This window comes from Acinonyx jubatus, chromosome A1, assembly GCF_027475565.1.
Source record: "Acinonyx jubatus isolate Ajub_Pintada_27869175 chromosome A1, VMU_Ajub_asm_v1.0, whole genome shotgun sequence".
Taxonomy (NCBI): domain Eukaryota; kingdom Metazoa; phylum Chordata; class Mammalia; order Carnivora; family Felidae; genus Acinonyx; species Acinonyx jubatus.
The window spans coordinates 132,421,368-132,437,726 of NC_069380.1; the positions used below are offsets into that span (position 1 = coordinate 132,421,368).

At 42.6% G+C, this 16,359-nt stretch overlaps 1 protein-coding gene across 23 annotated transcripts in view; it reads left to right on the forward strand.

Moving 5' to 3' along the window:
• Positions 1–16,359, forward strand: part of MAST4 (microtubule associated serine/threonine kinase family member 4) — a 556,148-nt gene that overhangs the window by 528,936 nt on the left and 10,853 nt on the right. For 21 of the 23 annotated variants that reach the window (XM_053223443.1, XM_027040714.2, XM_053223445.1 and 18 more), the window contains 5 exons: positions 1,057–1,184; positions 1,530–1,720; positions 5,916–6,116; positions 8,404–8,633; positions 9,163–9,285. In XM_053223443.1, coding sequence (XP_053079418.1) covers positions 1,057–1,184; positions 1,530–1,720; positions 5,916–6,116; positions 8,404–8,633; positions 9,163–9,285 — 873 coding nt within the window. The remainder of the gene's footprint in view (positions 1–1,056; positions 1,185–1,529; positions 1,721–5,915; positions 6,117–8,403; positions 8,634–9,162; positions 9,286–16,359) is intronic. The other 2 variants (XM_053223463.1, XM_027040822.2) reach the window with 1 other exon arrangement.

Here is a 16,359-nt window from a genome sequence, read left to right on the forward strand (position 1 = left end):
TGCCATGGCATTTTGCATGATGATGTTCAGCTTTTCTATAACACATAGGGTTGATAAAGTGTTCATACCTTTTTCTATGTGGCTCCCTAGATACAGCACATCTGCATGTGGGCTGGCACTGACCGCCCTGTTTATAGGAAGGCCATGGAGAGGTGAGGTTTCCCCGGAGGAGGTGGTGGCCGGCCTACCCAGAGCCAGCACTGAAGCTTTGATCACACTGAGTGCAGGCTTTCCCCAGTGCCTGTTCTCTGGCCCATCCAAGCCAGGCCCTGGACTCCATTTCCTTCCTGTTGTCTTCTGTTGGTTAGCCAGCCTGGTCCTCACCCTAGTAGACCAATGGGCCATCTAAGGGCACCCCACCCATGAGAGCAGTGAGTGGCTGCATGGCACGGTAAGGATTGCTTCCTGCACCGGGCTCCCAGCTCTGTATTTTCCCTTCCACCTTTCCTGTGGGACCACAGAGGTCTCAGGCTTGCCTGAGCTCTGATCCCTTTCAGAAATGCCAGTGCCAAGCTGCGTGTCTGTATATGTGATTTATAAGCCAGAGACCTCTGACTCATAACCACATATGTACTGCATCCCCCCACACACTTCTTGAACCAGGTGATTTATTCTTCTGTTTGCACTCAATTCCAATTCATTTTTCTCCTTCCCACCCCTGACTGGTGGCCATTAAAGCTTTCTCTCTGTGATTTTCTTTTTCTGATAGACATCATGGTTAAAAAGTAATCTAAGGTGTGCATTGATCCCCCGGCCTAGAAACCCCAACGCGTCTATGGATTTTGTTTGCAGATACAAAGTCCATAACAAGACAGGGCAAGAGGGTGATGAATTCATAGCTTTTGCTCCAAGAAGAAAAAAAAATACATACATTGACCATACATTTCAGGACTCAAGTAAACAGTATCGGAAAGTACCTCCTAAATACACGGTCCCAGCTGAAACTTTAGTCATACTCTTGGGCTTTACTCCCAGGGTTTGGGTTTTTTGTTTTTTTTTTTTTCTGACAGACTCTTTCAAGAAGATATTAATAAACCCTAATGCTTCACCTCGCAGGTTTTCAGCAGCATAGACCGAATAACTCAGAATCCAGGAGAAGAGAAGGAAGAGCCTGGAGACAAAACCAAAAGCACAACATTGCCATCCACAGAAACATTCAGCTGGAGTTCGGAATATTCGGAAATGTATGTGAAACGTCTCTTAAGAAGGGTCATGTGCAGTTGCTGCTAGAGCAGTGATTCTTAAGCTTGAGTGTGCATCAGAATGTCCCAGAAGCCCTGTAAAAACACAGGTTGCTGGGCCCATTCCAGCGTGTGTGATCCACTAGATCTGGGATGGAGGCTTTGTAATAAGTTCCAGGAGATGCTCTTGCTACTGGCCCAGGGACCACACTGTAAGAACCACTGTGCTAGACATGTGTTGGTTGGGTGTATCCAAGTTCCGTTTTTACCTAATTTCCTCCAAAATTCTCCTTGAACACCGTTTCCTAGTATGTATGTATACATGACTTTGTTTTGTTTTTAATTAAGGCAACAGTTATCCACATCCAACTCTTCAGATACAGAAAGCAACAGACATAAACTCAGTTCTGGCCCACTTCCCAAACTGGCTATTTCAACAGAGGCAGAAAAAGATGAAGGTGCTCCCTGCCCCAGAGACCTGCACGAGGAGCCCGAGGTCACCACTCCCGCCAGTACAATCAGCAGCTCCACCCTGTCAGGTAAGCGCCCGTGTGCGGTGCCTGCTGTCCACACGTCACCCACCACGTTGACAAGCGATGGCTGGTGTTCTGAGTCCCCGGCTGGCCTAACCAGGTCGTGGCAATGGCTGTTTTGTGCTGCTAGACTCCATCCATGGCCCCACGTCAAAGGCTCGGGGGATCACCTCTTACAAACGGAGGTCCAGTGTTTCAGACCCCTCCTTATTGCGTCCCCATACAGTAAACCCTTCTTGTTTCAGTTTGACCCAAGAGCCAGCCTTAGCTTTCATGACTGGGTTTCAGTAGGAATCTTTGTCAGCAACCAGAACCACACTAAGGACCACTTTCTCTGTTGTTGATGCAAAAGCAGGTCTCACAGTGTAGTGTCTAACTGAAAGTTAGGAGTAAGGAACTGTACCAAATAGTGACACGCTCGAATTACCCTCAAAAATGGCTTAAATCACCCACAAGGTACAGCGTAAGACCAGCTCTCCTTCTTGTGTCAAAATGGATGGTGGTTTCTTCAAAGGAGGTGGTTTTTGTTATGGGGCCATGTTGTGCCAAACAACTTACCTCTTCACGCTGGACTCTTAGTGAGTGCAGCACGATGCTTATTTTGTGAGATTCCCAGATGCTGTCTGTGCATCCAGGACTGAGGGGAGGAGTGAGTGAGAAATACCAGCACAATTCAGATTGGTATTTTACGTGCATATGAGGCGCCTCCACTATAGACATGTTACCTTTCCAGTCTCTGGGTAACTGGAGTACAGAAACTCCTGAGACCTCTTTCACTGTTTGGGAGGCAGTTAAACGGATTAGGCCTCTCTCTTTTTTTTTTTTTTTCTTTAATTTTTTTTTCTCTTTTGAGAGGGAGAGGAAAAGCATGAGCCCAGGGAGGGTCAGAGAGAGAGAGAGAGAGAGGGAGACACAGAATCTGAAGCAGGCTCCAGGCTCCCAGCTGTCAGCACAGAGCCCAACGCAGGGCTCGAATCCACAAGACATGAGATCATGACCTGAGGTAAAGTGCGACGCTCAATCAGCTGAGCCACCCAGGTGCCCCTGGATTAGGCCTCTTCTTTGAGAGCACTTTATAATGTCACTTTTGTGTAAAAGTAACTTTTCTGACAGGAGTGACAGTATCTTCACAGGTTTTTAAAAAGGCTTAATGTATCATGGATATTTTCTGGCCTTTAATCACGGAGGTGTCCTCATTAGGTGATCAAACTTGAATTTCCCTCAGACCAAGCCAAGTGCACTTAGAATATTACTTGGTTTATAACAGTTTTATGCATAGCATATCCTTCTACAGAGAAATGTTCATGTATGCTTTCAAAAAAAAAAGTGAAACATGGATATGGCTTAGGGTTGCTGCGATAAATGTCATCATTAAGCTCTCTTCGATATGCTATATTGATAATGCTGAACTATTCCAGGAATTTTTATGAACATTTTTTTAACTAACTGAATATTCATAGTGTAACTTTTTAAAAATCATTTCAAGGAAACACATTTTACAGGCTAGGTTTATTTCAGCCTCACTGAAAAGTTTGCCTCTATGGAAATAATGTGGGTTGTTTTGTTGTTTTTTTTTTCTTTCTCTCTCTTCTTCTAAGTTCTGTTGCCATGTAGGATAATTGCCCTTATCCTTCCTTTTTTATAAAACCAAGAGAATAGCAATGTGGAAGTAGTGTAGAAACAACCTAGTGGTCCAAAATTCTTAATTATGTTTAGTTCATCTTGATAAATCAAATGGAAGTATCTCAGTATTTTATTTTTCTCGTTACTAAGGTCTCTGTTTCCTAGTTTATTATGCTCTAAATAAAATATACTCACCTCTATTTAAAAATTTTTTTTTTAATATGGTGAGTCATTGGTGATCACTTAGTCTCTTTGCCCTGGTCCCCATCAGCAGTGTCGGAGGGAAATGGTATCTAAGCATTTGATTGATTACTTTCATAATTAAAAAAAAAAAAAACAAAACTGCTTAGGTCCTGCCATGCATTTTGATTAATTGATTCAAACCACCTTTCTGTCTCCCCCATATACACACTAAAAATAATCAAAGACCTTGGGGGCTGCACAGAATAGAGAGATGAACTGATTTGCTTATGGCCAAGGGTAATTAGGAAATCTGAAAACCGTGACTGTAGTAAAATTAAATTTGTTGATTTTTATATTGCTCTGCCATCAAAAAGAAAGAACCCTTGACATTTACAGAACATTAAGGTGACATTATCCACTATTGGCAGAACAGAAACGCACACTTCTATCCATTGCTCTGAAAGGAGGTGGCAAAGGCAAGGGGGCAGGGATGCTAAAAAAGAACAGTACCTATTCGCACTCAGGCATTTAGGGAAGTACAGTTTCATACCTCTTTCTCTTTTTTTCACGATCATGTTGCATTTGAATCGGTGAAAAGTAAAAAGTCTCGAAGTCTTAGGTGTAGTGCTCGAGTCAACCAATTATTCGTTGTGAAGAGATTCGGCTTTTCATTTGTCAGGGAGCCCATCCTACCAGATGAGCAAGGAGAAGAGTGTGTAACTTAGCCCAAAGTAAGCTTAAGGTTTTGGAGATGAGGTGTCTGAGTCACGAAGCAGTTTTTATCAAGTCCTTGAGCTGTTGATTTCTTGATTTAGAGGGAATTGAGTAGATGGAGTTAAGTGAGGTTGAGTTTGGAATATAGGAGTAGGAAGGCTGCTGATGCTTCGTTTAGGATTGTCTTCCTGGGTCTCATGGGTGTCGCGTGGAGGTCCAGCTCTTTTCCTGTACCCACAGCGCTCTCTCAAGTCCCAAGCTTCCTTTAGCGAGGACCCCGCCTGTAGGGTCTCTGTCACCTCCTAGGCACAGAGGCCAAACTTGAGCTGTGAAGTTGAGTAGTGGATTCAGCAGCAGAACGGGATTGTGAATTAAGTCCTATCCAGCCTATTTCCTAGGCTTTAAAATGTGCTGGTTGGTCTTTCAAAGGATCATTTATAATGGTATTAAATTCTCTGCATGGATTGTATATCTTAAGGTGATGATAGTGTTGATGGTTTCTAAAGCACAGGGGGCTTGTAACAGCATTTAGAAGTCAAAATGAGATGAGCATCACTTTTTCCGGATGGACAAAGATAAACTGTCAGTGATTACAAAAAGAAAGAAAGAGAACTGATAGCCTGTGAAAGAGTAGGAAAAACCCGAAGTGGGTGGCTGTTCCCCTTTCCTCTGGGGGACTCCACATGTTATTTCCGCTCAGAAGCGTTATTTATTCTTGGTCTGTGTGGTCACCCAGGCAGACATCACTGATTTTCCATTTTTGCATCCTCCCACGTGATTCTCTTGTGATCCTCTGCTGAGGGGAGTCCTCATTTTTTTTAAAACAAACAAGCAAACAAACAAAAACCCACCTTTCTGTTAAGGGCTAATAAATTTAAAAATAAAGAAGGCGTGGCTGGCTGAGACGGGAAGGGAAAGGATCTTACCACTGGTCCAGTAACCTCAGGGCAGATCAGGAGATGATACACTGTCTAGAGAAAAAAACCAGGAAGATGCAGCAAGCCATTGTGGAATGCAGTGAGTACTGTCCTTTGTTGTCCTGGGAGATTTGCAAGGAGATTAGGGCATGAGAAGTCATAGGTGATGCTTGAGGCACTCTCCTGTGAGTTACATACGTGAACCTCATGCAGTCTAGTGCAGTCCAGGAAGACACTAGGAGATGACACAGTCCCAAGTCTACGTGAAGAAATGAGATGATGTCCACCTGTCCCAAACAGCATTATCCACATGTCCACATTATTCACAGCATTGCTAACGATGACCATTAATATCACAGGATAATTTTAGTATACAGTGGGTGGTCATGGTGTTCATAAGGTGGTGTTTGCTTCAGAGCCTTCCGTGGTTGGAAGCAGTGGGGAGGAGTTGTCACTACAAGGGTTCTAAAATCGAAATTCTGTAAAGTAGTGACTCTTGTAGTTACGCGGAGTCATTGAGAATTAGCAGACTTAGGTACAAGGAGAATAAAACCTGGATGGACATGTCTTTCATCCCCTTCTCTTCCCCATCACCTTTCTCAAAGCAGTCATGTGTGTTTAATGCTTGCCTGGCGCCATATGGATTGTTGAGCCACATGGGAGTACGTTTCCCAGGTTGTTCTTCCTTCTTTCTCTCTCTTTCCTTCTTTCCACCTCTCCTATCTGATTTCCCTGAACGTGTTTATCCCTTCTTGTTTGTACAGTTGGCAGTTTTTCAGAGCACTTGGATCAGATAAATGGACGAAGCGAGTGTGTGGACAGTACAGATAATTCCTCAAAGCCACCCAGTGAACCCGCTTCTCACATGGCTCGCCAGCGATTAGAAAGCACAGAAAAAAAGAAAATCTCGGGGAAAGTCACAAAGTCCCTTTCTGCCAGTGCTCTGTCCCTCATGATCCCAGGAGGTAGAGAGACATCTACTCGCATGAAATTGTGTGGTTTTGTGCATGTGTCCCCCTCTCCCCAGTTTGGAATGCTGATCGAGATGCAAGATTGCTAGAAGCAGTAACGGGCGGTACCCAGTGCATCTCTCCGGAGTTTCTCCCTGCGGGAGCTCCGGAGCTCCCAGACAGCATGTGTCACTGATTTCTTCTTGCTTCTTTCTGCATCAGGAGATGAGGCAGGCTTCCTTCCCACACAGCCTGATTTCTTTTATTTGTTTTCTTTCCTTTTCTGCTCCCCCCCTCCTCAAATTAAGTGGTAAATTTATCTCCTCTGAATCATTTTTCTTCCCTAGACTATGCATCATTTATGTACTTTACTGAGTTGTTTATAGCATATGTGTTGGAAAGCTAAGTACAGTTTTTCCTCTTCTAATTAATGAGGAGAGAGATATGGAGAACATAAGTTTTTCATTTCTGGGGATGCAGAGAGTCACAGACAGCCCTGAAATTTACAAATTTTCCCAACCCTGTCTGTTGAGCTATGCTTCCTCCTACTGGTAGTCATTTTCTCCCCTGTATTGGAAGACTGGGCTTAATTATGGTTTTGTGGAATTGCAGTATTTTTATACACCAGGGCTTTGCCTCTAGAAATCACTAAGTCTACGCAATTCCCCCAGAAGTGAGAAAACATACACCCTGGTGTTTGTGACTTAACACTCAAATGACAGCCCGAGAGTGGAAGTGGCAATTGAATTATATTGCAGATGGCTTGCATTTGGAGGAATACAGACCTTGTATAAAAGGAATTGTTTACAGTTTCAAAATTTCCTGTTTGTGCAGAAAGAAATTTGATACAAACAAATGCTCATTTGGGGGTATTGCTCACTCTAGCCCACTCTGTTTTCTGGGAGGCGTCCCATTCAGCACCATAAAGTAACCATCTATCTCCTTAGTTTGAATGACTATTCATAACTCCACAGCAGCGGCAGTTGGAAAGGTAAGTCCACTTTTGAAAGCTGGTGAGAAAGCCCACGTCTTGGTAAGGTAGAGCAATTGTTTAATACAGGGCGATAAGGGAAACTGTCATGCCGCAAAGGATGGGGACTTGGCTTTCCAGCACTTTGGATGTGTGTATGTGTTTCCACTCTGTCCAGTTCCCGCTCGCATGGTTACAAGTTCCCTGCCCACCAGCGTGTGTCTCTTCACTTGGCCTTGTGATCTTTAGACAAAAGGTAGCCAGCGAAAGAGTACCAAGAGTGCCACACGCAGTCCCAAAGTGAAGGAACATCGCTAGTGATCCACCTAGCTTTGTTCCACTTTGACAGACATAAGAATCGGAAGAAATGATAGTGTGGGCACTGGCAGTTTGCTGTGGCTCCCCTGGTGCTCACTGAACCTGGTGAGTCTTCAGTAACGCTGGGCACATAGTAGCCTGCCTCTGACTGAGCTCACATTTAAACTTCAGCATCTTTAGTGGATCATTCTTTTTGTCAAACACACACACAATTTCACGTGACCCGTTAATTAAGATCTGTTTAGACTCACATGGATGGAACAAGTGATATCAACAATAAAAGCATGTTTGCTTTTAAAACAAAAACAGAATAGAATTGGTATTGTGGTATTAAGTTTTCTTAAAATTTCTCTATTTCACCTGTATTATCTTTGAGAATCATTGTTAGAATTGTAGGTACTGTAGGAAGCGATCAGTTGTATTCATAATAATTAGGAGTGATTGTTTCATAAAGAAATTGACATTTCACTGTTGTCTTGATCGAAATCACTTGAGTACTAGTTCAGTAGTACTGTAAAAAGGAACTGGTAACTTGATGGATTGTTTTCCTGACCACATATGTTTGAAAAGGACCATGTTAAATTTGTTGATTTGGAGCCTGAGAATCTTTTACTATAGTCTCCACAGTCTTCTCTGTGTAAAGGCATACTTGAAATTTGTGCATCTCTGATTTAAGGACAACAAAATATACCAACTAAAGCTATCCCAGCCAGGTAGGGACTAAGTTTTGTGTGTGTTTTAATTAGCATAGAGAATGAAGAAATTCTAACCTCACAGAATTCACTGAAAAATTAGTTGCAGTACAGACACTTTTGAAGTCTTCTTAATATCCCCTGTTTGGAAAGCCATCCTAGTTAGCAATATAAATATTTTTATATTATTTCCTGATGAGAAATGAATGGATTTATTGTGTGGCTGAGCTCCCCATCATTGCAGGGCTCATGCGGTGCGGGCTGGCTGCATGGATGTTTGTGTGATCAGCATCGGCTCTAACGACTGGCTTCTGTGTTGCAGATATGTTTGCCGTCTCTCCCCTGGGAAGTCCAATGTCCCCCCATTCCCTGTCCTCGGACCCTTCTTCTTCACGAGATTCTTCTCCCAGCCGAGATTCTTCAGGAGCTTCTGCCAGTCCACATCAGCCCATTGTGATCCACAGTTCAGGGAAAAACTACGGTTTTACCATCCGAGCCATCCGGGTGTATGTGGGAGACAGCGACATCTATACAGTGCACCATATTGTTTGGGTGAGATCAACAGCCTCTCATCCTTGTTACTTTTCATTCCCAGCCAAACTGGACAATGAATAAGTTGGCTGAGGCATAGTTATAAGCAAACAGTTTTTCTGCTAAGCTGGCTTTTGGGACCTGTTTCATGCCCTTTCCCTTTATATGGTGGCATTGAATTGAGCAAAAACTAATAACTTCTCATAATTCTGTCCAGTTTTCATATTTGATTGTCCACTTTGCATGCCAGCATGGTAGAAATTGTCCAAGGTGGTCCTATTGTCACCCTTCTTTTTAATTTTTTCCTGGCCTTCTTTTATGAAAAAACAAACAAAACTAACTACCTTTCCCACTCACCTGAAATTTTGTAAGTAAGTGTCCTATTTTAGGATGATGTCAGAAAAGGAATAATAACCATGCCTTATTGATTTCCCCTTAGAAGCTTAGGATCATTTGCTAATTCACCCAGAATATTGTCCCAGAAGAAACAGTAGATGTTAAGGTTGCCATTTGTTGGCTGGTCAATCTATACTCTTTTCTTGGACTTCAGAATGTTGAAGAAGGAAGTCCAGCATGCCAAGCAGGACTGAAGGCTGGGGATCTGATCACACACATCAATGGAGAACCAGTGCATGGACTTGTCCACACGGAAGTTATAGAGCTTTTGCTAAAGGTATTATCTTTTTTATGCCCATGCCACACAAGTAAAGGTCATCAGAAAGAACTGGTACCAAGAGTTCTCTCCTTAAGTTCTAGAATTCTCTATGATGCATGCATAAACAGTCTTGTTACTGAGGAAGTATTCAGTGGTTTAAAGTCTGATAAAAGGTGAAGAAACAGATAAATATGAATTTGCTGGTTCTATATATCATGAAAAAACATGGCCTTCTATCTGCACAATCACTTCTGAATTTAACTTCGTATTCTAAATTACGAATAACAAGAGTTCTTTTTCACTTTATGAGCCTTACATAGTAAAAGCTGTTGGGAAGTCACCTATGCTAAAGATGGTTTTCTTCAGGGCCATTCAGCAAGTTTTATTCCAGTACAATGGAAGATGAAGTGGTATGAAAATGAGGTCAGATTTGAAGGTTCAGTCTGAGAGTTGGATTTCCTTTGAAAAATAGAAATGGAAATATATACACATACACTGTAGATGACAGAAGTAAGTAGCAATGGAGGAAGGGGTTCTAGTAATCATTAGGCCCTCACACAAATGATTTTGAACATAGAACATTTTCTGTTTTGAATGTAAGCTGAATAAAGCCCACAGAGTTAAGATCACAAGAAGCGTGAATGTGAGTGGAGAGAGAAAATCTACACTGATCATTCAGTTCTCTTATTTGCTGTGTCACCTGCTGACGGTAGAATATAAAGTTATAGCTCCAAATATGGCTCTTGTAAAAACAAAGACGAATTTGTACTTGGTTTTAAATTTGTTCAGAAAAAGAAGTCAGTGATCAGAAATAGAGTCTCTAGGTGTAAGATTATTTTACAAATCAGCAGATTTATGGATGATCTCTTGCTTTTTGGGCACTGAAAGGGGCTGTAAGGGAGTTGTATACAGAGAGGTGTGAGCCGTGGTTTCAGATAAACTACAGTCTGTTGAGGGACAGAACATAAATATGTACCTGCCATTTAGATAATGTACATTCAGACTCTTTTCAGAGCACTCGCACTGAGCCCAGTGCCATAGTACATATTAGTAACACAGGAATGAAGGTATAGTCCTTGCCTTTGAGAAATATGGGAGATATAGGAGATGTATGGAAGCAGATGAAGTTTAACTTAGGACTGTCGCAGAGGGAGGAATGTTATACTTTTGGAGAGAATATTCTATGAGTGGGGAGAGACATCACAGAGAAATTTCATTGAATTGAAACAGGAAAGAAAATTAGAAATTTAGAAGGCACTACAAAGAAGTGGGTGTGCTAAGCCTTCCAAAAATAAGTGCAGTTAAATGACTTTTCTCCTTTTCTGTCATTCCCCAAGCTAATATGAGCATATTCTTCAAAAGATTAGGGTTGGCTTAGGTTCTGAGAGTAGTAATAGCAGGCATATTCAGAGGTCCATTGCGAAGTAGCAGGTTGTAGGAAAGTTATTGCCACTGATTAATTCACATTATTAATTAAATTTTGGTCTTGGGCTCAAAACCAAAGTCTGTAGGGGGTGGCGCCTGACTTTGCTGTCATTCATACCTACCGGTTGATGATGCAGGGGACATCTTCCCATGTAGTTCCAGCATTTACCCAATACCTGGGATATACAGGTGGGTACGCAATAAATGTTCGTGGAATTGAGGTGAATGCTGGGGTCCTCTTTTGCTTTCTTTCCAAAAGTTACCATGGAAGGGGTCAAATACCCCATTTCTACTTTTGTTGGTCTTGACTCATGTCTTAATATGCAGGCTGTTCAGTTTGTCAGTCAGCTTGAAAGGGCTGGGGTTAGTCTATACTTTCAAGTATGGCTATTGAACAGAAAGAGTTGACACCGTGGGTACAACCTGAGGTTTTCAGTTTAGATCACCATCTGTCCCTGGTAATATTCTTTGTCCACCTGGTATGGAACAACTCTCTCATAGTAAGAATCCAAGAAATGGGAGGCAGGGCATTGGGATCCCTTGTCTGTGAAAGTCACCTGATAGGACTTCGGGCTTTGCAAGACTAAATTCTGGACGGGATATAAAGACTCATGAGTCTGACCAGCAGATTCTCTCACAGTACCTGCTCTTATGGTCCAGGGGTGCCCCATTGCTGGCTCACAGATAGACCCCTTTGTTGTTGTTGTTGTTGTTGTTGTTGTTGTTGTTGTTGTTTTAAGTTTATTCACTTATTCTGAGAGAGCGTGAGATCTGGGGAGGGCCAGAGAGAGAGGGAGAGAGAATCCTGTGCTGACAGCATGGAGCCTCACACAGGGCTTGAACCTACAAACTGTGAGATGATGACCTGAATCGAAACCAAGAGTCAGATGCTTAACTGACTGAACCACCCAGGTGCCCCTTGACCTTTTGTGAGTAAGAGTCCAGGAAGGTTGTTTTGGATTTTTCCCTCCCTCTGTCTTCATATCCAATACACATGCCTTAGGCTCCTCCGAAGTAGGTTAGGCTCCTCCGAAGTAGGCAGACAGAAGTGTTGTTTGTCTCTAAAATGCTCCTTGATCTGTTCTAGGAGCTCACCCTTTCTTTTGGATAATAAGTCTGTGTATTACAGTGAGGTTTTCTTAGTTGTTATTCATCCTGCTAGAGCTTTTTCCAGTCTTCGCATTAGCATTTAAAAGAAGGTCAAGGGATTTTCATTGGTAACATCAGCTTGGCTCTCTACCTTCTTTGTAACAGCATTATGTTACATGCAACATCGCTTCATCCACGACCTATCTTCCTATCACTTCCTGGGTCTGCTCACAAAATCAGAAGAAGAAATAATAAACTGAAGTGTATATATCTTTAGAAAATAGGCATTTGTTTATCTTGCTGATGCATTTGGTTATTTCCATAATTTATTTTATGGAGTGTTAGATATGATCGTGGATTTTAAAGCCTGCTTCTGTGAAATTTGAATGTATATTTCTCCTGAAGGTGTCTGGCAAAGTGTCTTAGCCAAATCCAATCCCATTCATACAGTTTTGTCCTCCTCTGGTTAGGGTGCACCTTGATTCCTGGATGTAGTCAGTGTGTCTCTGAAACTGTGCAAACAAGCCGTATTGGAGAGCCTTGGCACCCTCCGGAGCCATGGCCTGCTCTGTCGCAGAGCCAAGCAGAGGGTCCTGCCTCTGCTTCATAAAGGAAGCACTCGAGAGGAGCGACCAATGTAATGAAACAAAAAGGATACGAGGGATTTAATTATCTTTCCAGTGAACTGTGTAATCATGCAGCTTTCTTCCAAATTTAAACAGCGGTTCTTGGACAGCGTGTAAAGGGAGTAGGATCAACACCGGGCGTCCTCGTGACATCACTCATGGAACATCGGGGTAGTGGCTATATTTTGGTATTCTCGGGTACTGTTTACTTGATTTTTTTTTTTAATGTTTATTTATTTTTGAGAGAGGGCGAGCAAGCATGAGCACACAAGCGGGGCAGGGGCAGAGAGAGAGTGAGGAAGACACAGAATCCGAAGCAGGCTCCAGGCTCTGAGCTGTCAGCACAGAGCCCAACGTTGGGCTCAAACTACGAACTGTGAGATCATGACCTGAGCTGAAGTCGGATGCTCAACCGACTGAGCCACCCAGGCACCCCTCTTGATTTCGTGTTCTATACTTGCGAACTACTTCATGAAATGTCATGGCACCTTAGGAAAAAGTTGGAAGAGCCATCGCTTGAGGCTGCTATATATCTGTTTAGAAGTTCGTATGCAGTACAGTATCTTTCAGATTGCAAACGGAGTAAGCATTTTCCACATTTGACGTCTTCACATGTGGTTTCGTTTACTCTCACACCTTCCAAGCAGACCTGCTATGGGAGCACTAACTCATATCCACAGGGAAGCTTGTCCAAAGTCACTTCTCATCATAGATCTATGGAATTACAGAATCAATGTGTTTCTCCAGTTCACTTCCCCATTGGCTCTCAGAATCCCTTCCCACGTGCTCCTTCAGCTTTGCCTCACACTGGTCCTGCTGCAAGGAGGTGATCCCCTCCTTTCTGCTTTTGGGTAGCTTTCTAAAAGAACTTTGTAAGAGCAGTGAAATCTCTGTGCACTCACTGCAGCGATGGATGGAGTCCGTATTGACGCACATGATAACATGCCCGGCTTAACCTCTCTAATCTGGGAAACTCTCAAGTAAACCAGATTGCTTTTTGGGGATAGTATTAGTTTCAATACCCAGCACATAAAAGCAGCCCTAAAACTTCATTAGTCCCTGCTTCAAGAATTTCCTTTCTATGAACTCTGGGGAGCCTTTAGATGTGAAAATGGAGGCCATCAAATAGTGTCATTATGACCATCCTTACATATTCGCCAAGTCCTAAAAACGTGCAGAGCATTGTGTCAGATACTGAAGGGTCAGTCGCACAAGAGACAACACAAGAATATTAGGTAATAGTGCTTTATGTAGCTGAACCCCTATAACCCTCACTTGCTGTGAAGCAGGTCCTGTAAACAACATTGTTCCCATTTTACGGATGAAGAAATGAAAGCAGCAGAAATTTAACAAAGCAGCTCAAGGCTACCCGCTAGGAAGGAGCAGGAAAGAGGATTTGCACCCCACAGTGTGGCTTTGGAGCCCGTGCTTGGCATGAGTCCACCAGAGTACGTGGAAAACCAGTGGCGAAACCAAGTCTACAAAGTGTTAAACATAAGGAGCCGACTGTAAATCTAGCCCACATTCTGAAGGAGAGATGGCTTTCCAGGGGGGATGAAACAGGGGTTATCTGTTCAGGGCTGTGAAGGATGGGTGGAGAGTTAGTGTATGGGAAGGGAATGCAGGGTGGGCTCAGCAGAACAAAGAGGGTGTGTGCAAATGCAAGGCCAAGAAAGCTCAGAGTACTTGAGGTACACAAATCGAGTGACCGGAGCCTGGGTTTGTATATGGGATGGAGTGTGCAGGCTGGCTGGGGCTGGATTGTGGAGGATGTGAGTCACAGCAAAGACCTAGGCCTGCAGAAAGCGTGACATTCCCCATGTGCATGTCGCAGAGAAAGGAATGTAAAAATAGTCTATCCAAGGCCAAGTGAGAAGTTAACCTGGAGCCAGACTGAGGGGAAGAGATGGTTAGCCTGCCATTGTATTCAGTTCAGCCAGCTTAAAATAATTTCCCTCGCACCGTGCACAGTTTATACCAACAGTTTACAGTAAAAGTGAACAAATTGAACATTTAACAATCCACTGGCACCATTTTTTGTTGTTTTTTTTAAACAAGTGCCACAGAATTTCTCTTACAAGAGTTCGCTCCTTCAGAAGAATGTATTGAGGATAAATTGACCCAGTAAGACACATTGCACTGAGTTCAGGCAGCCCTCCATGTAGCCGATGGATCCACCAGGTGGCAGGCTTTTCGATTCTCACCCTATTGTGGATTCAGTTATTTTTCCCGTCATTTACCATTTGCATGATCGTTAATGCTCCCAGTGAAATATTTGCACTCTGCATCTTGAGTGTCTGTAGTTCCTCCTTAGGGAAGTTTTCTGAGTGTATAGGTCAAGCAAACTGTCCTCTGCCATATATAGAAACAAGAAAGAGAAAACTGGGTTTGGTTTTTAATAGGGGAAGGGAACATTTGTACAGAACGCAGTGATGTGCTCTGATTTAAAAACCCTGGCTGTAACTTTTCTGATAAGATTTGTTCATCATTTATTTTTATTTCATACAACATTTATGCTATTTTTATATGTCTTCCATTTCTTCTTGACAGTCTGATGCATCAATCATTCCCTATATTGTCCAGAGCCTGGTTCCTTCGCCACCACCCGTTAAGTCTAAGCCATCTACTCTGCCAGGGGCAGGAAAGGTGGAGGACGATCAGGTCCCGCCATGCCTGTGAGGAGCAGACAGTGGGGGTGAGGGGCAGAGAGCCAGGTGTGGGCTCTTAAGACGGGCTCTGTGACCCTGAGAAAAAAGGAAACTCAGCATCCCTGAATCTGTTTTCCTCATCTATAATGAAGGGTAACAATCCATTCGCACCTCACAAGGTTGTATTAGAAAAAAAAAAGACAAAAACAAAACAAAACAGCCCTCATAATTTGGTGGTGAAAATAAAGTGACAGAATATATGGAAATAATGCTTTAATGCTCAAAATGTGCTTTAAAAAGGCTGAATGGCCTTGTTAGCCTCTTACAGATAAAGATAGAAAAACCAGGGGAATTATGCTAGAAAGGGTGGAATTGGATTCAGGCTCAGTGACGTGCACAGTGGGACAGCCCCAGTGGACATATGATGGCTGTCTGTGTCTACTCTGCGTATGAATGTGGAAAAGGATTGAAAGAATTGCAGTGAAAGATGAACTCCAGCCATATTTGTTACTTTTTCATTCACTTAAGGCATATAGGAGAAACTGAAATTGTAGTATGGCCTCCCTCAATTTGTGCAGAGATCTCCTTCCACACAACCTCCATTCATAGGCCTTTCATGCTTTTAAGCTGAATGTTCTGTTTAAACAAGAAATAGAATCAATCTTTGTCAGATAAGGGTTTATTTTTGAACTTTTGGCATTTGCATATAGAACGTACAGTTTGTTCTTGCAGAATATTTTTTTTCTTTTGTTCCAGTTCAAATCTTATTTTTTTTTTTTTACAATTACGACATTAGGTGTGAGATTACATGTTCTTAAATACACACACACAAAAAAAACCCTCTAAAATCATTCATAAAATACTAAACTTACTGACACAAAAGTGGATGTAAGACATGAACAGGTCATTTCCTAAAAAAAATAGGAATGACCAAAATAAATGAGACAGTGTCGAAGAATGAAGATTAAAACTCATTGCAATTTATTCGTATAAAAGTGGTAATGTGTTTAACATTAATACTCAGTTCTGACAAACCTGTGGTAAGAAAAGTCTTTATGTGCTGCCAGCAAAAGTATGTATTGACATAAACTTTCTGGAAAATAGTGTATTAGTATATACTAAGAGTCTTTAAGAGGTTTAGGGCACCTGGATGGCTCAGTCCGTTGAGCGTCCAACTCTTGATAGCAGCTCAGGTCATGATCCCAGGGTCATGGGATTGAACCCTACATTAGGTTCTGCACTGGGTGTGGAGCCTGCTTGGAATTCTCTGTCTCTCTCTGTCTCTCACTGTCTCTCTTTCTTTC